At 44.9% G+C, this 23,393-nt stretch overlaps 1 protein-coding gene across 3 annotated transcripts in view; it reads right to left on the reverse strand.

Moving 5' to 3' along the window:
• The window catches only part of Srgap3 (SLIT-ROBO Rho GTPase activating protein 3), a 228,228-nt gene that overhangs the window by 20,245 nt on the left and 184,590 nt on the right, over positions 1-23,393 (reverse strand). For 2 of the 3 annotated variants that reach the window (XM_060383892.1, XM_060383894.1), the window contains exons 11-16: positions 20,230-20,257; positions 15,172-15,274; positions 10,052-10,112; positions 7,802-7,879; positions 2,880-3,014; positions 34-139 (exon numbers count right to left, since the gene is read on the reverse strand). In XM_060383892.1, the coding sequence (XP_060239875.1) occupies positions 34-139; positions 2,880-3,014; positions 7,802-7,879; positions 10,052-10,112; positions 15,172-15,274; positions 20,230-20,257 (511 nt within the window). Of the gene's footprint in view, positions 1-33; positions 140-2,879; positions 3,015-7,801; positions 7,880-10,051; positions 10,113-11,135; positions 11,167-15,171; positions 15,275-20,229; positions 20,258-23,393 lie in introns of all 3 variants that reach the window. The other variant, XM_060383893.1, reaches the window with a different exon arrangement.

Here is a 23,393-nt window from a genome sequence, read left to right on the forward strand (position 1 = left end):
AGTCACAGAGGGCTCCCCAGGTCAGGTACTCACTGATTGAGAAAAGCGAAGAGGTATCTCATGACCACGATGACCACACGGGGCAGGGTGATGAGGATCTGCTGGATCGGGTGCACCCTGTCAGCTGGGTTCTCCAGTTCTGTAAGGCACAGGGGGTTCAAGGTGATGCCACCTCTAGAAGCAAGGCAGTAGATATCTCCAAGCCCCACCTCCTCCATCAGCTACAGGGACCTGTCAAGATGGTTCCGCTCTCCCTTGGGATTCATATCAGATCCTGGCCAGAGCCAATCAGAACAATTAGTAGGGGGCTAGCCTCCTCAGAACCTCTTCTGGCTGGTCTTGAGGACTTGTAGGGAAACCTATAGAGAGCTGCCTGGAACTTGGGTAGCAGAAAATCTGGAGTAGCTAGGAAGTGCCAAGAAAGAGGAACCTGCCTGAGAGTCAGAAGAGAGACACAAACCCCTGGTCTAAAGTTTTCTGGTAAAGGAACTGACATACAGTTTTATGGACCCAGATGGTTCAACGTCTGTCACTGGCAGCATGGAGTCCTGATGACAGAGGCAGGGACAGTGGTTTAGTAAAATGTGACAGGCATCAGACAAAGCAGAGGCCTGGCACACCATAGTCACTCTGAAAAAAGAGCAGTGTAAACACAGCCTTCTCTTGAATGACCTATGACTAGAGAGCTCAGCGCATGCCCAGGATCTCATCTGGGATTTGTTCTCAGGTGAACAATGGAGTCAAATGCTGGTATTGTGACCTGGCAAGAGAGAACAGCATTACGGAGTCCGCAGCCTACAACTATAAAAAGTGAGGTGCCAACACTGTGTGCAGGGCCAACAAGCCACACAGAACTCCAGCCTCCAAAAGCCCTCTTTCTCCTTGGCAGTCACCAGGACAGGGCTACCAACACTCTCGCCTGTCTCATCTCCTGGCCACTGTTCCTCCTCAGTCTGAAGATTCTCTACAGTCATGCTTCTAATGAGGTGCTACTGCCAAAGCTGGGATTCTTGTTTCCTGAAAAGGCATTGTTTGGGGCTGTATAGTAGGTTGAAGCCCACACTGGCGTCCAGTACCCACATGTCCTGACTGTGTAGGGCATACTAATAGATGTTGTCTGCCTTAAATTTCAATGGGGTGGCCCCTATAGCTCACCTTCCAGACCTGGCTGGAGGAAGTCTTGCCCAAGTCAGCTCAGACAGTTTCTTATGCATAAATACATACCACTGCTCCTCTACAAGTCCTCCACGTCTTCCTGTCATTCATGAATGCCAGGTACCCACTCTATGACTATTAGCTACACTGAAGTTCTTTTTGTTGTCGTTGCTGTTTGTTTTGTTTTGGGGGTTTGTTTGTTTGTTTTTTTGTTTTATTGAGACAGGGCTTCTCTGTGTAGCCTTGGCTGTCTTGGACTTGCTTTATAGGCCAGGATGGCCTCAAACTCACATAGATTTACCTGCCTCTGCCTCCCTGAGTGCTAGGATTACAGGCGTGTGCCCACCTACATTGTAGTTCTTAAAGACATTTTAAAAAAACAACGTAAATCACTCTGTTATGAAAAATGAGAGAATCCTTTGTTATAAGTAGGAGACGACACACAAATATGTAACAGTGGGGGCATGTTCTAAGACATGCTGAAAGGCAAGGACACGAGGCCCCATCTGTACCACTTCCTCTATGTATACATATCTTTGTCATCATTAAATAGGCACAGGAAGGTCTAACAATTAATAAAGACAGAGACCACTTATAGCAGCACACAAGATAAAGGTTGTTTAAATTTTAAGCAGTATTTTTAGGGGTTCCCATTCAAACCCCCCAGACTGCAGTCAACTAGGGGTAACTACAACTCTAGAAATCAAAAGCCAGAAGTGGGGGGCACTATTGCTCAATAAATGTAAGGGGGGGCACTAAATTACAGGTGGACTCTATTTACAAAGCTTCAGAGGCTGACCCGGCCATTCTATTTGGAAGAAGTTTGATGTGTGTGGGTTTCTCCATGGTATAAGCATAGTCCTGGACAGAAGAGAAGACACCCTTTCCCCATGTGACACTGGTCAGGCACAGTCATAACCCCTGCTGGGACTGCCCTCTCTGTCTGCCCACTGTCCTACACAGGACCTGGATTATGGGGATCTGGTCTAATGATACCAACTAAGCCTGTGCCATGGAGCCCAGACAGGATGGAGCCTTTGCGACCTGAGATTTTGAGACATGGCTTAGAGTTTGGCATAGATCTTAAAAGATGATCAGGAGGGAAACACTGAGGAAGTCAATGGACAAAGAAAGAAAACAGAAGAGTTTAAGCATTCCTCTTCTACTGTCCCACTCTTGGGACACATCCTGACTGCCAAAATCTCCTCCATCAATCAAGCAAAGTACTCCCATGGCTAGCAATGTGACAATAATCTCCTATCCAGTTAACTACCACCATTTCTCTTGTCTGCTGACCTGATACCTAAACCCTTGGATCCATACCGTCCTTTGTGGGGTCCTTCAAAGACATTCAAATCCACATCTCTTACTACCCTTAATTGCACCAACCTCTTGCACCATGCTCTTTCTTGCTGATCCAAGTGGGCCATTGTCCCCAATCCTTCCAGGCTTCCCTGTGTCCCCTCCTCTTAGACGCCTTGCTCACATTCCTCCCCCAGGTCTACTCCGTGACCCCAGGTTTCCCTCTGCTTCTTCTCTTAGCTCCTATTGTACCTAGGCAGTGCACCATGCCCATCAGCCTAATGTGCCACCAATAGAGCTGGATCGTGAAGCTCTCTGACACAGGAGTGTCCCTCTCCTATGAATGGCAGGATGAAGAGCTAGCACTTCAGCCTCTATAAAGTCTGGGGAGCAACAGCCCATCCCACCTGGAAAATACTTACTAATAGTGGATATCAAATCTTGAAACCTTTCCTTAGGAAAGAGTGGGTTTTCCAGTCCTCGGAAATACAGTTTTAAAACACCAGCAACTGAATTGATATCTCGCTCATTCTGGTCGTCCACGAGGGGGTCTTCACCTGTATGGAGACAATGTTTTAGGCTGATGAGGAAAGAGAATTAATATCTCTCCAATAGTGGAAGATACTCTCTGTTCTTGGATGGAAGAGGAGGTGAGCTGGCCATCCTGGACAGGAGAAAAAGAGAATGGAACAAGCCTGAGAACCTGTGACCCTCAGTCTCTGCATGTTTTAAATCTCTTAGAAGATACCCAGAAAAGGGCTAAGCATCTAAATATGAATGTCTACCGCCCTTTATTACTCTTCCCTTGAGTTTTCTCTTTATCATACACATCATGGCTCAAAGATTTGAGAAGTTCTGACATCATAACACACTTCTCTTAAGAATCAGGACATCCTCAGCTAACAATGATAACTTTATATAGCCCAAGAAAGAGAACAATCCTTCTAAAAATAACACTGTACACAGCCCACGTTCAAACTCTGCCAACTGTCCCACTATGTCTGTTGTGGAAGTTTATTTTCAAAATATAAGCACTATTCTGAGTTCCCACTGTTCATTTGGTGGTTGACAGTTGCTCCTCTTGTTTGTGTGTTTGAGATGTGATCTCCATGTATCCTTGGATGGCCTGGAGCTCAGGACAATACCTCTGCTTCCCAATGCTGAGAGTGTAGGCATATGCCAGCATGCCCAGGTCGATGGCTGCCTCTTTGGTTTTGTAAGTATAAAATAAACTCCAATGTTTTTTGAGTGCTAAGTTTGTGTTTGATAATGTAGGCCTTTCTGTCTCATAGAATTGCCACATAGTGTGGCTTTTTCATTTTGCTCATGACTTGATTCAGGGTGACTATTTTGGACAAGAATACAGAGGCACATAATTCCACATGTGTCCTGTTACTAGTGACACAGTACACTGGGTTCAGGTGGTAGCCTCATTATTTTTTCTTTTAAATGCCATAGAGGTATTCTCTTTTTGTAACAAAAATGAGACCTGTGAAGTGAAACTAAAAGTCCTGGCACTAGCGAGTAAGCCTGCCTACTAGTGACTGTGGTCAGCATGTGCCACCATGTGAGGCCAGTCTCTAGTTACTCTAGGAGCTGTTACTCTAGGAGCTCATGGATTCAGTTAGCCCGGCTGGCCAGTGAGCTCTAGATAGCCATTTGTCTGGGCTCCCCAGCACTGGAATTACAGAAACCTGCTCCTGTGCCTGGCTTCTACATGGATGCTGGGCCTCTGAACTCAGACCTCATCCCCTCAGCTCCCCAAACCAGATTTAGTTTCTCAGGGAGAAGGCCCATTTTCACCCTCTCCCACCATATCTTACACATCATCATTTTCTTTAGTCTGAATCGTCTGCTATGTTTCTACTACAGCATATGAGCAAACGCATGTATACTCAGCCCTCCATACTCACAAGTTGCACCTAGATTGGAGTCAACAAACACTGATGAAAATATTTTAAAGGCATGATTGCCTCTGGGGGATAGGGAGATGGATCAGTGAGTGGCTTGCTGCACAGCATGAGCGTCTGAGCTTGATGCCTGGCATCCTGATGAAAAGACAGATGTGGCAGTGTGGGTAACCCAGCACTGGAGAATTGGCAGATGGAAGGATCCTGACAGCTCATAGGCCAGCCAGACTAGCCAATCAGCAAGCTCCAGATTCAGTGAGAGGCTCCACAAGGTGAAAAAGGAAGACACCCAATGTTGACTTCTGGATTCCACATACACACACGCACACGCACACGCACACGAACACACACATGCACATGCAAACACATGAATACACTAAAGGAGAGATTCTGTCTGCACTGAACCCATGTAGACTTGTCTCTCTCTCTCTCCTAAACAACAGTTTAACCACCGCTTACATGGTATTTCCATTGCTTTAAGCACTGTGAGTCCTCTGCAGATGATGAGTGGATGTACCTTCTGTGTGGGCATCTATAAACATGCTACTTTTTAGCTCTGTACTTGAGCACTGTTGGTTTTCTATGTTCTAGGGTGTTTCCTGAGGCTGTGCCAGACCCCTAAGAATGAGAACAGCTATCTGTGTTCTTTACTGACCCTTTCTTCTTACACAAAATGTCATTCACTCCTGCATAAGCTTGTTCCTTCACTTTAGCAACAAATCCCTCCAAATGATTTCCCAGAAGTATTTCTCCTTTTTCTGATGGTGGCGAAGAACCCTATCACACAGAGAAGCCACATTTCCCTCATTTGACCTCTGTATCTAATTATTAATTAACTTTTAAGTTACACTTATTTAGTTAGTTATTTGTGTGTCTATAATGAGGCACAATCTGGAGGTCAGAAAACAACTTGCAAAAGTCAGTTCTCTCTATTATATCGATTCCAGGAATCAAACTTGGGTCATTAGACTTAGAAAGACTTAAACTTTAGACTAGACTTAGACTTAGACTTTAACCATTGAGCCATTTCACTAGCCCCACATTTGATGTCTTTCAATCCTTTTTTTTTTTTTTAAGACTTACCTGTTTTTATGTGCATTGGTGTTTTGCCCCAATGTCTGTGTGAGGGTGCCAGATCCTCTGGAACTAGAGTTACAGACAGTTGTGAACTGCCATGTGGTTGCTGGGAATTGAACTCGGGTCCATCTGGAAGAGCAGCCAGTGCTCTTAACCACTGAGCCATCTCTACACCCCTCGTCTCTCAGTCTCTTGCAGTGATAAACACTGCCACAGTGAACACCCCGCATGTGTGCATTTATATTTGTGGAGCAGGTCTCAGCTCAGTTCCTGGAAGTGAGCACGCTAGGCCGCATGGCTGTTTCTCACCTGTAGTCAAAGCCCTCTCTTCGGGGCCACAGCACTTTGTACTGCCAGCAACATCTTCTTGAGAAGGCTGTATTCTCCAGCTCTGCCCATGGCATACTGCCAGTCTTTTTAGTTTTTGTCAGGTGGATGGGAAAATATGCTGTTTCAGAGGAGTAGCTCTCTGCAGTTTAATTGGGGGCTGCTAAACTGGTCTATTACTGGGAATTTTCCCAAGGGGATGTGAAAGGAAGCACAGAATAATCTAAGGCCTTCCTAGAGGTGTTGCCAGAAGTTTGCACTAACAGCCAGAACATCTGTGTATGTCTGATAAGCAATGAGCGGATCTGGTCCCCAACCTGGATCCTGGGGTTCAAGATCTGCCTTGTCTATGTAGTGAATTGGAGAATAACCTGGGCTACATGAGACTCTATCTCAAGTGTAACTAAAAGCAGGCTGGGGAGATTGCTCAGTTGATAAAGTAATTGCCATGCATAAAGATTTAAGTTTGATTTCCCAAATTCATCTGTGTAAAAATAAAAGTGGTCAAAAAAAAAAAAAAAAGTACAACACACACAAAAAACAAGACAAAACAACCAAAAGCTGGTCAAGCAAAGTGGAGCAGGTAGGGGCTGTCAGATCACTGGGGCTTGCTGGCCAGTCAGCCCTAACTCTACTTGGTGAGGTCTAGATGAGTGAGAGATACCCTGACTCAAAACTCAAGGTGGGCAGCACCTGAGGGATGACACGTCTGGCCTCCACAGGCACAGGAGCTTTGCACGAGCACGCGCACACACATACACACACACACACACACACACACACAAACACAAACACAACCACATACACACACACATTATGCACACACACAACTGTGTATGTATATCTGTACATACGGGTAATACTGACCCAATTTTATAAACACACACTGTGTGAAAAGTCAGACATGGTCTCTCACACGGGTAATCTCAGCAGCTGGAAAGCAGAGGCAGGACTATTGACAAGAGTTTAAGGCTAGCCTAGACACTATTTCAGAATAAATAAATAAGCAAGCAATATAAATATTAAACACTTCGAGTCCATTGGGAGGATTTTTGCCTTATTGGAAAGTAAATGGAGAACCATGCCCCCACCCCAACTCTGTTTGCTTCAAAGCCCTTACCATAGTTCCTGATTACTTGTTGCTTGTTGTGCGTGCGTGTGTGTGTGTGTATGTGTGTGTGTGTGTGGTTGCTGTTTTCTGTTTTATTTTGTTTTTTTCAAGACAGGGTTTCTCTGTGTAGCCTTGGCTGTCCTGGACTTGCTTTGTAGACCAGGCTGACCCTGAACTCACAGAGATCTGACTGCTTCTGCCTCCTGGAGTGCTAGGATTATAGGCGTGCACACCAGGGCAGCTGTTCCTGATTATTTTAATACTGGTTTTATTTATTGGAATGTTAACTGTGAATTTCTGAATTATTTCATCAAATAATATTTTATATTTAATTATTTCATCAAATAATATTTCACCTACCATGTGCCAGGCAAAAAAATTGACTTTTTCTCTGGCTGAGATGGTTTATCAATAATTGTGGGGCCAGAAGCTTTGTGATTTTAGAATTTTGGTATCTTAGAAGTAAGATCAAGTGTCTACATAGAAGTCTATAGGAGTCACACACAACCTGAAGGGGAATTGAAACGATATCATTCGAGTAACTAGCTTCGTCTTGCCTGTGTCTGTCACATGAAGTCAAGTGTGGAACTTTTCACGTGTGTGTTACATCAGCACTTAATGTTCGTATTTAGAAGTGGGAGTAGGAATGCTCATCCACTAGGTCAAGGGAGAAGAATTGGATGCTTAGAAGAGAACTGTTAAAAAGATCTTGGAGTTTGCCAATTTCGGTGATATAAACACTCCCAGTCTGGCTGATTTTCAGCTACCATCAGGATGTCATGGAATGCAAAGTTAAGAAGAGTGTGAGCACACAGCTCTTGAAAGCCACTGTGGATCCAGGACCCCTGTGTGCTACTGAGACCGGTGTTAGCTCTGGCTTCTCCTTCTCACAAGCTTGAGATGGTCGGTCTGCACTCACCTCTCTCAAAGGAATTCTTGATATCATTGACTTCAACTTGAGACCCTGGAACTCTGAAGATCCCCTGCTGCTGGAGTCCTAAAAAAAAAAAATGATAACAATACAAGCAAACAGTAAATGTATAGAACACCTTGTAAATAAGACCTTGAGTTCACGCAGTTACTAGAAATATGGGTGATTCTTTCCCATGCTTATCTCTTTCACCTTCCATCTTTTAGAACAGTCATTCCTGGTAACAGGCTCCTAGCTGAAACCCCAAACTGGCCTTGACAATGATCTACAGCTGGCCCAAATGCTCAGCTACATGCAGAGTCGCGTGTCTGTGAACTTTCTCCTGGGCCTGAGGCAAATGCTATCCACACTATTACTTCCCTCCCACTGGGGTAAGTTCTACTCTTCAGAAAACCTAAATTTCAGAGTCCATCCTAGCCTGGAACTGAGGAGTCAGGGAGTCAGAGAGTTGGAGGCATAGCTCAGCGGTAGAGTGCTTTGTCTTGTGGACACTAAGCCCTGGGCTAGGTCCCTAGCACCAAAAGTAAACTGATTAGCTGGGCAGAATTCCTCATATGATAATCTCAGCATTTGCAAGGCTGAAATTGAGGCAAGAGGATTTCGAAGAGTTCAAGGACAGCCTGGGCTACTGAATAAGATCCCTTTCCAAGAAAGAAAAAAGAAAGAGCTTGGGCTTAGTTATTAAAGAGCAACCAGGTTTGGTTTGTTTTTTTAATATTCTATGAGGTGTTAACAAAGAGGAGTCTCTGACCTAACTGCCACCTACACGATGACAGGAATCAGAGGGCCTACCTCTCTCACACGAAATTTACTGCAGACACGGGGCACCTTTCTCCGCCTCCATTGTTTGGGTAAAACAATTTTTCATTCTACAGTTTCTTGTTTACCCTTAAAAGTCAGGGTTGAGTGGACATTTGGTGTGAACATCCTATGTGCTCAATAAATACAGTTCAACTCTTTGGTTGTTGGTTTTGGCTGCTTATTTAAACCTTTCCCCTGAGACTAGCCACTAGATGGCCAGCTGACACCTGCGGCTTCTAGACCGTCTCCATTTGTTGTGCTCACTGTTAAACAAGGTCTGCACCTGGATATTTAAGTTGTGACTCATGTGCCCAGGCTGACCTTGAACTTACTACGTAGCCCAAGCCAGCCTCCAACCCTTGGTGATCCTTCTGCCTCAGTCTCCCTAATGCTGTGGTGGCAGGACATATACTATGCATGTGGCTTTGTTAATTTTTACTCATAGTCTTCTCCCAGCCCTCTGGATCACTGTCCTTAACGTACTGTCCTTCCTTCCACCTGCCATTCCGCACTCTCCCCACCAAGCTGCAGGACTGCTTTGCTCGGGGCTCTTTCCCAGTTTAGTCAAGCAGCCTACCTACAAAGGTCCCCATCTACCCTCCTTTTAATTAGTTTCATGGCAGTGTCACTATGAAAAATTACATTATAGTCTACTAGATCCATGAGCTACTACATTCAGTGACTCAACTAACGGCAGCTTGAAAATATTCAAGAAAAGGTTGCATATGTATTAGACATGCATAGATTATTTTTCACTAGTCCCCAAATAGTATGATTATTTACACAGGAGTTGGTGCTATTTGGCTCTCTAGGTGGCTTGATGTCTATGGGAAGATTGCATGGGTTAAATGTAAAGGCCACAGCATTTTATACAATGGACTTTAGAGTCTGCAGATATGGGGGTCTGCAGTAACCCTGGATCTAATCTCTAAAGATGCTAAAGGATGACTAACGTTCTTTTTCTGTTGATTTCCTTGTTCCTCTGAGAACGTAAACCCTGGAGGGCTGTCACGGTTCTTGCCTCCATCACTCCTGCATCCACAGCCAAAATGGAGATGTATGAGTAAGTTGCCTTCCGATAACATCATGGTTAACAAATTCCCAAAATCATTTTCTTCATGGAGAGTAGACTACCAACCTGATTGACTCAAGTGAGGACGGAGCTAGAACAGTCCTTCTGTCCATCCTATAAGCTGCTCCCCAGTGACCTGAAGCCCCAGGGCTCTCTCACAACCTTCCTTCCCTCACCCTGGATACACACATGCAGACTTCAAACATAGTGGTTGGAATAAAAGCCATTCCCTGGAGCATTTTCACCCCCAGAAGCAGAGCATGGACAGGAAGTCGTCCAAGATGACTGACAACATCATTTTCTCCCAGAGCAGCCCAGTCCTGTTCCACAATGAACTGAACACACTGAGCTGAGATGGTACTTACCATATAAATTGATGAATCGGATACAGCTCTCAACTACAAGTGGTATAGCTTGTCCTGAATCCTTAAGAAAGAAAAAATGTGAGATTTATCAGACTTGGCACCTAATCTAGGCAAAGACATTGCAAACACAATGATCAAGTCAAGCCATATTAGTACCATGTGATTAGTAGGAAAACAAGCAAGGAATTGCTAACTCTAGTCTCCAAGAATGGTTACCACATAGCCTTCGGTTAAGTGTAGAAGAAGGCATAGCTAGGATAAATTCAAAGAAATGCTCTCTCTTCTTACCCAGCTGGCAAGGAACTGAGCTCAGCTTGACAGGCACACTGGGGGCAGGAGAGATGGAAGCCAGTGTGTGGAGGTAGCTGGAGTCTGACCTTGAAGGATGACCTGCCTCTTCCCAGCTCCACTTTGCCCAACTCAGCATCTTTTCCCAGGACTTGGGGGCCAAGAGGCAGGATCAATGCCTCTCCCTATTTCTGTGGTATCTCATGTCAGAACTGAGAACACACTGTGGGTGAAGCAGGGCTGGCTCTTACAAGCCCCGTGGGGCTCTAAAAAGGGAAAGTGAATCTTATTCATGACATCTCAACTTAAATATCCAGGTACATATTTTGCTTAATAGTAAGCATCGTACATGGAGAACTCTAGAAGATGGTCAACAAGTTCCCAAAATCATCAGCCACCTGGTGGCTAACCTCAATCAAAAAGGCTGAATTGGATGCAATTTAAATAGTCGTGCCTAGAAAATGAAAGGCTATTCAGTTATACCTTTGTAGGTTAGTCTACGGTCCCTAGTGTTGGACAAGAGTCAATTTTCTTTCAGGGTTCTAAACCTGGGTGACCTTGTTGTTACTTCAGGTCACACCATGAGTACCGTTAAGGAACAACAACAACAAAAACCTTTCTTTTAAAAGGGCTGTATTCAATCACTAGCTTCTCCAGATGGCTAGTAAGTTGCTAGGCTCTTGGCTCTGCCACACCCCCCCCCACCTGCTGATGCTGCATCTGGGAATGTGGGCCTGCTCTAGATGACACTGGATCTACTAGTTGCATGGGGTTCGTGGGCCTGTCTAGTAAATACCTGGTTCCTGGTTCGAGCATTTCTTCTTCCTCTGATAACAAAAAAAGAAACAGGCAGCAAAGCAGGAGAAAAAGAAAAGATTATGCAGGAGTAAGATCAGTTAGAGTATGCAGATCCTTCAGAGTCCGTGAATGCCAAAACGCAATGGCAGCCAGCAATGGTCCTGGGGCATTTGCCCAACAACCTGCCCATGGGGAGGGCCCTCAGCCTTGGGGCCTCCTAGGACTTCTGGAGCAGTCCCCAGCCAGAGGCTGCCTAGCCTCTTTTCCAGATGGAAGAGCCTTTTTCATTCCTTGTCAAGATGCAGGAAATGTGTGTCAACCTCATTTCCAGATCCATATCTAGTTTCTCCTCAACACAAGGGATTCACCAATGAGCAAGAGTCCACTGAACACCTACAAGTTTAGTCCATCTGCCCACAGAAGGGATCCTTCATGTCTATTGTAAGCTGGCTGCTCGATCTCATCTCTGGAAACCTCATTCTTGGTCAGATGTTCTATTTCACAAGATATCCTTAGATGGGAAACTGCAGGTTGCACCACATTCCAGATTCCCAACACACCCAATACCTTGATAATCTTCTCTAGGTGGAAGTGTGGCTCCACTCCTAACCCCTTACTATTGCCCTGTTACTGAGAGCCCTCTGAAAACACAGACGCCGGGAAGGGTGGAGGTGCAGGAGAGAGTAAGTTGCAATACCTTTGTGGCCTTGCGAGTGGGCTGAAGTCTTTGTCCCCACACTGAGGGGATTCTGCCTGAATATTCTGGTCATGTGAACAGTGACCCAAGGTCTAGGTGAGAGCTGAATCTCACCCAAGCTCAGTCAAGAGGCCAAGCTGCCTAAGGGACATGAGCCTTCCTGGGGTACCATATGTCCACTCCTGCCATCTTAATAATTGGGATCTCAGTTGCTATGATGTCAGTTAAACACACATGACTTTCAGAACTCAGCAAAATACTAATCCAAAGGGACACTTGAGGTGGTTTCTTAAAATTAATAATAGATCGGGCTTACACAGTACCAGGAATGTTCTAGAAACATACATGTATCAGCTCTTTACATGCTCATCCTGACCTCAAAGAGTTGGAGAGTCTCATTTCATAGAAGTAAGATGGGACCTCTCCACAGGTGGAACTTCTGGTCTTTACCATGAACTTATAATATAAATGGAGTCTGCTTACATCTAAGAGGGGGAAAAATCATAATCAAAGTTTTTGTTTTTTTATAAGGGGTTGGCTCAGGAAGAATCCAGAAAATTCATAAGCCCAACTCCAAAAATACTTTTTTTATAATTAACTTGGAGCCTTTCTCGTCATAATTGCAGCAATGAAATGGGATTATCTGACTGAAAAATCTTTTCATAGGCCTGTATGTCCAAAGCTGAGGCCGCTTAGTTCGCTGTGTGTTCAAACAGTGTGAGAAGTAGAATAAAAACTTAAATTCCACTCTAGGCAGTTGAAGGAGTGACTGCAGATACTGCCTCTCTAGACTCCATAATCCTTCAGAGTAAGCCCGCATGGGACTTTGTTGAGTCTGATCATAGTAGGTCCGCAGCTGAAGCTGTTTAGCTTCACTGGTTGGAGGTGTCCTAATTACAGGAGTATAAGACTGTGCTATTGTGTTCTACAAGATTTCCTTCTCTTCCCCAACCATGTGACTATGACTTTCCCAAGAATTCTAACATTCACTCCAACAGATGTGGGTGGTCCCTCTTTGGAGATTTTTCTCAGAGCCAGTTGACCAATGTCACTATATCACACTTCCTCTTGCCATTCCATACGTCCAGTGGCGTCACAAAAATAAGCTTCAACAAGAGCTTTTGTGTATGTTGTGGTGATGGTAGTGGGAGAGTGTTCATAAGGTCCTGTGTATGCATGTAGAGGCCAAAAAGGTCCACCTCACATGTCATTCCTCAGGCACCAGCCACCTTGATTTTGAGCTCTCCAATAATGCTAGGCTGACTAGGAATGCTAGGGAGCCACTGGCATCCCACTGATTCCCTAGTGCCAGGGTTCCAACTGTGTGGCACCATTCCCAACTTTTTGACATAGGTTGTCGGGACTGAACTCATGTCCTCATGCTTGCATGACATGCCTTGTAATAATTACCACTTCATCAGCCCAGCCCCATGGATGTTTTAATCCTGCTGAACCAGGGTATACATTCTAACTAGAAATTTGACAACACCAATAAAAGTTGAGCAACATGCTCTAAAGAAGATTAGCCAAAACACCACTCGGGCATGGTGATGGAGTAGAATAGTAAGATGGTTTCCCAAAGTAACCACCTGAAGGGCCAAACAAACTCTCATGGAGTTGAACAAGTCTAAAGTGTTGGTTAGGTGGACAGTCAAATTGTTTAATAGTCACACTTAGAAGATACTCAGTTCCACTGAAGATCTAACTTTCATATAGATAAGAGTCAGTGTCTTCCACGTACCCTAACTGATCTCCCATTTCCAAAGATTAGAGAAACTCAAGGGAGGAATCCCCATATCAGCTCTCATTGCATCTTTCCCTTCTTCAGGGACTGCTATCCTGCTCCTCTCTTTATTCCTCCCCATCCTTTTGAGGTCCTGGCAAAGCTACCTGAGCCCCAGATCACAGCTTGTCTTGCTCTGAGTTCGGACAGCATGTTCCTATGGGAATTCCCATGTGCCTCCCCTGCACTCTTGGCCCTGTGCTGGGCTCTGTGAAGACAGGAAGTGATCAGCCAGCTCCTTTGCGGCCAGGAGAGTGGCTCAGCCAGAAGCAAGGGTGGGTGAGAATGAAGGAAAGGAGGAGACAATAAAGGGCAATAAAGAAACAAAGCACTCTGACACAGCCCTACCTGCCATGACCCACTGAGTGGCTCTCTGTGGGTCACACAGTTCCTGTGGGACTCTCATTTGGGGCATTCAGTCCTTTGAAATATCCTAAAGCATCCCCCGCTGTCCTTGTCCAGGGGAAATCCCTCTTTCTCTTTCTCTAGCTCTTCTATTCTGAGGACTCAGTCAATAAGCAGAGGTAGTGCTTTGACCTAGGATGGTCCTGCCTCCCCAACCTATCCACAAGGCTGACATCTATGCGGCTGCAGCTCTTTTTTGCCCTCTAGGTCTAGGCTACACCCTGCCAGAGAACAGAGGACAGGAGACAGAGGAGGGAGGACAACGGACAGAGAGTTGGTGCATGGGGCAGCCTCTGTGACTAGTGTAACAAAATCACTAGTGATGCCCACAAGACTCTATCATTCCCCTGACTGACAACACCAATCCTCTTTTCTGCAGAAATTGTCTTCGTTGGCTGGTGGTAGGCTTTCAAATAACTGGTGAAGACCTCCCTCCTTTCCCAAGAACATGTCTCAACTCTACCACTATCTTTGCCTTGAGTAGTTTGATTCTGGATGGCTTGATCTTATACCACTGATAAAAGAAAATAAGAGAAATAAACTCACTTATCTGAAATGCATATTTAACTTAAGCTCGTTGTCAAGCGTTAACCTGACATTTACAAAGACTACCTCAACTCTACTCCCATCTTTCAAACCAACCATGAAGAAGCCAAATTAAGTGGAAGGAACTTTTCTCTTGAGAATTCTATGGCTTCCTGTGCTGTAGACATTTAGCTAACAAACTGTAGTTGCCTTCTATGGAAATCCACAGGGGCTGTCTTTGCGCTGTTCTCAATTGGTACTACAGCAGGAGAAGGAGGTGAAACTGAGTAATGGTGTTTCTTCAACTGCCCTTCAGGAATTAGGACTGCAGATCCTGAAGCAGCAAGGCCAGCTGGCTGGGACCACTGTACTGAAGTTCCACCTCTTTTGAGCCTGACTGATCAGGCCTCTTCCCATATGGCTGAAAACAATGAATGGCCACTTAGGGGCCACTGGTGAGAAGCCGAATGCTCTGATAAAATGCCTCACTGAAGCCAAGAACAGATGCAGTGAGAAGCTAGTTCCCTAAGGTGTTTGCAGGGCTGTTAGCTGGAAGGGACAGGGGAGGAGAGGCTGCCATTACTTTGGACTCATTCGCGGACTCCACAGCTCCCTAGCAAGTACCTTAATGAATGCTTCCATACTGCCGTTAAAGAGTTTATGGCTATACACTGAAAGAGGCCTAGGTCTCCTCATTTTCTGTGGTTTAGGGGGAAGACAGGGGGGCCTAGGGGAAAATGGAACAAAAGAAATCAAGAAAGCAACCAGCATAAACATACCATTGGGAGAGATGCTCTTCAAACCCACAACTGGAAGAGAACACAAAATGCAGAGGGGAGCCCCTGGCCCCCAACACATTGGTTTCCCATGTTCCATCTGAAGGCCTCTGGATGTTTTAGATCTTAGTTTACCCACAATGCCAAGCAGGAGCAACTCCCACAAAACACAAATGCATTCTACATTAGGGGGGATGGGATGTATCCAAGAAGCCCTTGCAATGCCAATCAGAGGCTGGCATCCTGCAGATCAGATGGAGGAGGATGAGGGGACAGCGGTGTCATCTGTAGTCCAAGAAAGCAAGAGACTTTCAAACATATTAAAGAGGGTTAATTTTCACAATTCTGGCTTAAATCTATCACCAAAGTCCAACTCCCAATGTACTGGGGGCACTGTCTTCCTAATGCCTCTTGGCATTTCAAAGGCATATGACTCATCTTTCTTGCATAGATCTGAGAGCCAGACAGCTAGATGCCAGGAGGCAAGCTGCAGCTTCTTTAGGATCTGTAGGTGGCCTGGGATGTTATTATCCCACTCATCAATCAAGTACATTTTGGATTGGAGCACTGTCAAACCCATTATCACATTTAACCCAGTATCTTCCTAATACATATGGTTCTATTCTATAGAAACTACAGCTCAGAGAAAAGAAGAAAGAGTCAGACCAGCCTCTACCTACTTCCCCTCCAAATTCGGTTTGTTTGTTTGTCTTTCAAATTTCAGGTCATGGGCGTGGCACGGGGACATCTTGTCACTTCTAGCTCTAGACTTCTTTGCCCTATCAGTCCTTGCCACGGGGTCAGGTTGAAAGTGTCTTGCTTTGCTTCAGATCTCCATTCCCTGTGTTCTGCTGTTACCCACAGGGAGGGGAAACCTTATACCGCAGTCCACCAAGAGCAATGAAATGGCCACAGACACCAGACCCGTGTCCATAGTTGCTTGCCATGCATAGGCCTGGATTGGCTTATTTGCTCATTTTATTATACAAACTGGCCTGACTCAATTCTGGGGGCCTTCAGGGAAAGAGATTTTACAAAGTTAGAAGGAAGCACCCTTACCAAATGAGGTGTTCATTTTCAATTGGTTTGGTTCAAACTTTGGGAAAAACAAGTGTATACTCAGCAAGGCAGATAATGGTCATACATGAGAAGCAAAGAGTTGCCCCTTCCTCAAGTCTTGATTGATTTCTGTGTACAGGTAAGGATCTTCTGTTTGTTTGTTTGTTTCTGAGACAGGATCTCATGTAGTCCAAGGTGGCCTCAAACTTGCTATGTAGCTGAGTATGACCTCATACTCCTGATCCTCCTGCCTCCATCCCCTCAGTGCTGGGATTACAGGCATGTGCCTCTACGATGGGTTTTATGTGATGCTAGCAATTGAACTCAGGGCCTCAAGCATGCTAAGCAAACATCCTACCGACTAAGGTATATCCCCAGCCCACAGGCAAGAAACATATGCACTGTGGAACCAATCTCCCATTGGGCCTATTGTACCCATGTCCTCTGGCAGTCCAGCCAGGAAGGAAACTCTAGCCAATTCATCTTGGATGTTTAAGTGTTGAGCAAAGGCTGCTAACTCCAGGACATGCATGGGCAAAGACACGGTTGAATCCAATAGCATGCCATCCCATCAGGGGAACCAAAAGAACAGCACAACAAAAATTCTGAAGAGAAACAGGCAAGCTTGTCTCCAGCCCATCTTCAGTCTATGTAAATTTGGTTAGCTAAGTCCGTGTCATTTCCTTGAAAAAAAAATTACATCTTTTTTTTGAGGATGTGTGAAAACAGGGAGGGGGAATCTCATAATTTGAATTTTTAAATGTAAAAGCCAAAAAAGAGATTGTAAAAAAAAAATATGATATAAAACCATAGGATCCGAATTTAGGGATTAAGAATAAGGAGAGCAGCAATGTCACCATTTGTTTTGGTAGTATTTTGGGCTCTGGCGTCATTTCTCTCATGTTGTGTGATTAACCTCCTCACATGGCTGGGAGGCAAAGGAGCCCACAGAGATTAAGAAATTTGGCAACGCACACACAAATAGGATCTACCAAGAGCTGAGAGCTGAATGTACTTCTTCCTACTCCAGCACAAGTATGAAGTTGAGAGAGGGGTTTTGCCAACTGTCTATCAAGCTCTCATGGCCGGCCAGAGTGGGGATCTTGGCACAGGTACTGAAAATGCAGAATCAAAATCTTTAGGGCACCCAGTTGAAGGGCTTTGTTTGTTTTGTTTTGTTTTTTAATTTTTCACAAAGTAGAATAAAAGAAAATAAAAGAAGGATACACTTCCCCATTTCTCCTGCCAAATCCAGAGTGTAAAAGAAAACTTAGTCCCCTTTTCTCCCACTGGGGTGTACTGGGCACTGCCTGGAATCTTTGACAAGGAAACGTAGCTATCCCAACTTTGAATGACATCAAATCTGTATCAACTTACTGGAATGCTGGGTGGGGCACAAAGTGGGGAGCGGGGGGACAGCTCAGCCAAGGAAAGTGGGGCAGCCTAAGCCTTCCATCTCTTCTGCTGCTCAGATGCAGAGCAAAACAAAACAAAACAACAACAACAAAAAAAAAAAAAAGGAAAGAAAGAGAGAAGCAGGGAAAACAGGAACAGAAAGCCACAGAAGGGAGGGGAAGGAAACCAGAGACCAATGTCCCCTTTCTGCCTTTCAGCTGGGAAGAAAATTAGCATATGCTGGCACCACAAGTGTGGCCTCAGAATTAGTCTGTGACAAAAAGCAAGAGATTATGAATTTCCCCAAACAGCCCAACAGATATGGGTATCAGTATCCAAAATGGTAGCAGAACTAACATTCAAGGACAGGTGGGCTCTTGGAAGCTGAAGTTGGGTATGTGCTGAGCTGCATCTGATTGATCTGATTGGTCATGACGTTGATTATCTCCCCTTAATCAGGACCAGAGCCTCTTGTCAACCTGCTTAAGGAGGCCTACCTCTCTTCAAATCACAATGATTAAAAACTGGTGTTTGCATCTCACTTTGCCATTTTTAGCAATTCTTCAAAGTACATTAGCTCATGTGGTCAGCCCATGTACAGTTGACACAGCCAAGGTGCAGAGACAGATCACCCAGGGCCTCTGAGACTTGTTTTAAAACTACTCAATAATGAGCCAGAAAATAACTGGCTAGGTCTGAAATTTAGGACAAGATGCCTAAGTGGGAGGTCTAGTAATCTGAACTTGGATTTCCCAGGCCCTAGGGCAAAGAGAGCATAGAAGACAGTATTTCAGAGGTTTTTTTGTTTGTTTGTTTTTTGTGTTTTTTTTTTAAGAATATGTATAATTGGTTTTTTGAAACAGTAGTCTCTTCATCTTGTCTTGGTGTAGCCCTGGCTTCCTGGAACTCACTGTAGATCAAGCTGACCTTGAACTCAGAAATCCACCTGCCTCTGTTGGGATTAAATGCATGTGCCACCACTGCCTGGTTTATATATATATTTTTTAAAAAGTCTATCTATCTATCTATCTATCTATCTATCTATCTATCTATCTATCTATCTATCTATCTATCTCCTGGGCTTTCCTGGGTTGGGGGAGCCTGATACCTCACCAAGGAATACATTATGGCTCCCCTTGTCCTCCATTTCTGCTGGAGCAATCTCTTGCCTGCATTTTACAGATTAGGAGGCAGGGAGCCATGGACCAATTCATCCCATTTTGGTATAAAACAGGGCTTCTGTCTTCTTAGGACTATAATAACATTCTCTTACCAGGAAAGAAAAAAAAAAGGGTTCTTCAAGAGTGACCTGCACATCTGCTATTCCACATATGGGAGGGTCCTTGCCCGTGAATCATCTCAATGTTTCCAAACTGCCTAGGTCTAGATGAAGAGCTGGATTCCTGGAAAGCCCTACATCTCCAGGTCCAACATACTAAAACCCAGCACAGCTTCCCAAGCCTTTGCCATGCCCATTCACTTCCCCAGGAACAGGGAAGAGTTGAAGAGTTCAAGGGTCATCTCTGCTCTTGCCAAGTAGAATGGCTTTTCAGGAGTCTGATCCTTTGGGAAGAATTGGTTTGGAAGGAAAGAACGTCATTGGGTCACGAAGAACTCCCTTCCCTCAAGTGGGGTTAAAAAGTAGCTCCCAATTGCCACACATGATAGAAGGCAGACCTCTGGGCCACTGCTAGATTTGTGTTGAAGACTCAAGACACCAGGGCTGTGCTGGCTGCTTAGGCATCTGAAGCCTATGAAAGGCTGAAAACTGCTGAGTGAAAGTGTTCACTGGCTCTGGTGTGCTCAGGGAAAGCACAAAGGGAGATGCGGAAGGAGCTAAAAGGAAGCATGAGTTGCTTATATTACTGGCCTACCCAGGCCATCCATGTTCCCACTGAATTTCAAGCCAAAATATGATGGGCAGTGCAGGGGGTGGAGGGTAACCTGGGCACACATCCATGTGTATGCAGCATGCGCGTGGCCATCTGTGCACAGCCAACCCCAAAGCCTTAGCAACTGAGGACCCAGGCTGGAACTAGACAACCTATAGGGCAGTTTGGGTAGCAGCCATGTAACAGATCCAAGAGAAGGAAACAGCCGCTCTACAGCCTGTGGCCTCTGCTAGTGCCTTTAGTCACCCTGCAATCAACTACCCTCCCCTTGGACAGTACATGTCCCATTGCCCCACAGCCGCTAGGAAAGCTCCCTCCCTGTGGCCAGCCGGCAGGAAAGTGGTTTTGCCAGTCTAAAGCAAGAACAAGCGATGAAGCCTCAGTAGCCACTGTACCCTCCCTCATCGCCTCAAAGCCCCCAAAGGTGACAACTATCCAGTTTTCCTAGTTCCAAATAGACTATCTTCACCCTACACATCCACCCGTCCACCCATCCACCCACAGCATCCTCTCAAACTTCAGGCAGCCAGGACAAGGGCACAAAATTCCCCAGCTCTCACCTGGTTGTGCCGCACTCTGCTCTCTCTCCTGGGGAAAGAAAACAAAATTTCATGTTGATGCTTAATTGGCTTTGGCTGTTGTTTTCACCAGACAACTTTCTTTCACTTAACAACAACATCACTATCAGAAAGATCCCATGTGCTCCTCTACAGTTATTCTTTCTTCCTGCCTCAGGCATTTGCTAATCTCTGTCTCTGCAGGAATCGCTCTCCTGAATTTGACTTCTTTAGCTTACTGTAATTTGTCTGAAGTTCATTTATATAGCATTATTCAGTAGTTCATTTATTTTTATGGTTGAATAATATTCCATTGTGTGGACAGACCAGTTTCCTTATACTTGTCAATAACTACCTGTCATGTAACAGTTCCCTGCGAGTTTGAAACATTCCATCCCTGAGGGAAACTTCATAAGCAGGAAGGTAAACAACTCAACATAGCCTCAGAAAGTCCCTGAAACTTAACAGATTCACTAGGCCCCTCGCCAGAGTAAACATAAAAGTTGAGAGTCCCTTTAAGACTAGAAGCCAAGCTGTGAAGAAGACTTAGCTGAGACCATACCAGCGGCCTAGAAGAAGCAGAAACCAACAGAGCTCCCTGGAAAAAGACTGAGGTACCTAGATAGGATACTCCAACTTGTTGAGTTGCCTGCACACTGTGCAGTGTGCTCCGGGTTCCTAGTTTTTGAGCTGTCACCAGAGCTGGGATGGGCCTTGGTGATGTAGCTGTCTTTGTGTTATTTCTGCTCATGTAAGTAATCCCTCACCCATAATAACTTTAAGTAACCCCAATAAAGTTCACTGGTTTAGACTTTGGTACCCATACTGTGGCCTGCCATGGTTTCTGTACATGGGGTGAGTCACACAAGGCAGCCCTCCAAGGATCTCATACTTTGTCCCCTAAAATTCACTTCCCTTCTCCTCAAACAATACCTGTCTAAGTCTTCAACATTTCCACCATTTTGGCTCGAGTTCCACCATCTCTAGCTGGAGCGCCTGCTTTTTAAGCTGAATTCCTATTTCACTATAACATATTCACAATTCAGCAGCCAAAAAAAAAAAAAAAAAAAAGCTTTGAATATGTCCCATCTTCTTGCTTTCTAGAGCCCCCTGTCACATGTGGAATAGAACACACGCCTCACACTGTGCATTCATAAGCTCTTCAAGGCTCCAGGGGACCCTTCAAACTACTGTTACATATACATAGACTCCTTCCTCCCCTGGCCATGAAGCGTCTGTCACATGTTTCCTCTGCTAGGTCCCCATGTTGGCATTTGTTTGCTGGGCTTGTCTTGCCCCTGGCACTTGCAGGGCCGGCTCTTGCTAGCCTTTTGTATCTCAGCTGCGAAGGAGGACCCAAAAGAGAGCTTCGTCCATCTGAAGTAGATAAAGGTCTCCTTAGAGTTCCTCTCTTTCCCTTCTTTCTATATACACTTATCATCAACACTGTCTTTGATTACAATTTCATTTGTTTACTGCCAGCTTGCTGTCATTAAAAAGCACCGTGTTCTATGAGAGAATCATCTCTTCACCTGCAGAGGTGGTGAAGAACAGGGTCTCATGTAGCCCAGGCTGGCCTCAATCTCACTATGTAGCTGAGACCGACCTGAGACTCCTGATCCTCCTATGCTCACCTTCAAGGTACTGGGATTACAGGTGTGCACCACCATGTCTGTTCTTAAAGCTGTTAAAGGGAACATGATGACGGTGTAAACACATCCCCCATACTGTCCTTATAAAAGTGGAGCACATAAAACTACATACGGCATGTAATACTTGTCTATTGTCTATTATTTAATGCTAGAGAACATACTTTCTAAACCTAAAAAGGTGGGTTTGGGCTGGGCATGGTGACACACACCTTTAATCCTACCACTCATGGGACAGAGGCAGGGGATCTCTGTGACGAAAGTATGGTCTACAAAGCAAGTCTAGCATAGCCAAGGCTATTACACAGAGAAACCTTGTCTCGAAAAACAAAACAAAACAAAACAAAAAATGACCTGGAAGGATTTGTGCTTCTTCTACCTGCTGGTTACTTGAGTCACTATCAAAGAGGTGCTTTGAAGAAATGGAGGGACATGACATCATAAAAAAACCAAAACAAACAAAATCCCCCAAAACAACAACAACAAATACCCCCACTTGAATCCTTCTGAATATTCTCTGGAGAGCATCTCCTCTCTCTCTCTCTCTCTCTCTCTGTTCATTTCATCCCTCTCAACATGAAATAGCCCTGATGGCAGGGGAGGGCCGGGGATGAGGCGTACCCACACACTCTTCTGAGTGAGTGGAGGAGAGGTGGCTCCAGGATTAAATTTTGGAAGAATGGGCCTGGGATGGTCGTGCATGCCTTTAATGCCAGCATGAGGGAGGCACAGTAGGTGGATCCCTGTGAGCTCAAGGCCAGGCTGGTCTCCACAGCAAGTGCCAGGCCAGCCAGAGCTACATAGTGAGATCCTTTCTCAATAAAAACAAAAATTTAGAGGAGTGGATTTGATAAGGTTGTGAGCTCTGTCTGCCCTGCTCAGCTCAAATTCTCCTGGTTGCTTCACTCAATGCCCTAATAATTCACAACATGCGTTTATTAGGTCATAAATATGCAAAGTGAACAGCATTTTGGTGTGAACTTGCTCAGCTTGTCTTTTTCAGTGATTCAGTGCTTTATTAACGTTATTTTATAATTGCATACCAGAGGCAGACATGGTGAACAGGCTTTGGAGTCCGACCCTGGGGCAGCCGAGGCAGGAGAATTAAGAATTCAAGGTTACCCTGGAATTCAAGGTTACGTATCAAGTTTGAGGCCAGCCTGGGCTACCTAAGATCCCATCTCAAAAAAAGTATTGATATTCAATAATTCTAACGTACCATATTAATATGTTAATAGAGAGGAACTGAGGATAGGCCCTATGAAAACTCCATTATTTTTCAACTTTTATGTAAATTAAAACCCACTTTAAATAAAACATTCATTTAGAAAAAGAAAAGCTTCCCTAGAACTAACCATTCTTCCAAGATCTGTCCCTACTGTCAAAAGAAGCATACTGGGCTTTTCTCTGTATGATTTTTTTGGAAAACACACGGTGGGGTTTCTAGGTGTCTCTTAGCTATTCTTCCGTTTCTGAAGAACATTTTCCTAGAGCTATTCTTGCCAAACATCTCAGACG

Source organism: Meriones unguiculatus, chromosome 5 (assembly GCF_030254825.1).
Source record: "Meriones unguiculatus strain TT.TT164.6M chromosome 5, Bangor_MerUng_6.1, whole genome shotgun sequence".
NCBI classification, from domain to species: domain Eukaryota; kingdom Metazoa; phylum Chordata; class Mammalia; order Rodentia; family Muridae; genus Meriones; species Meriones unguiculatus.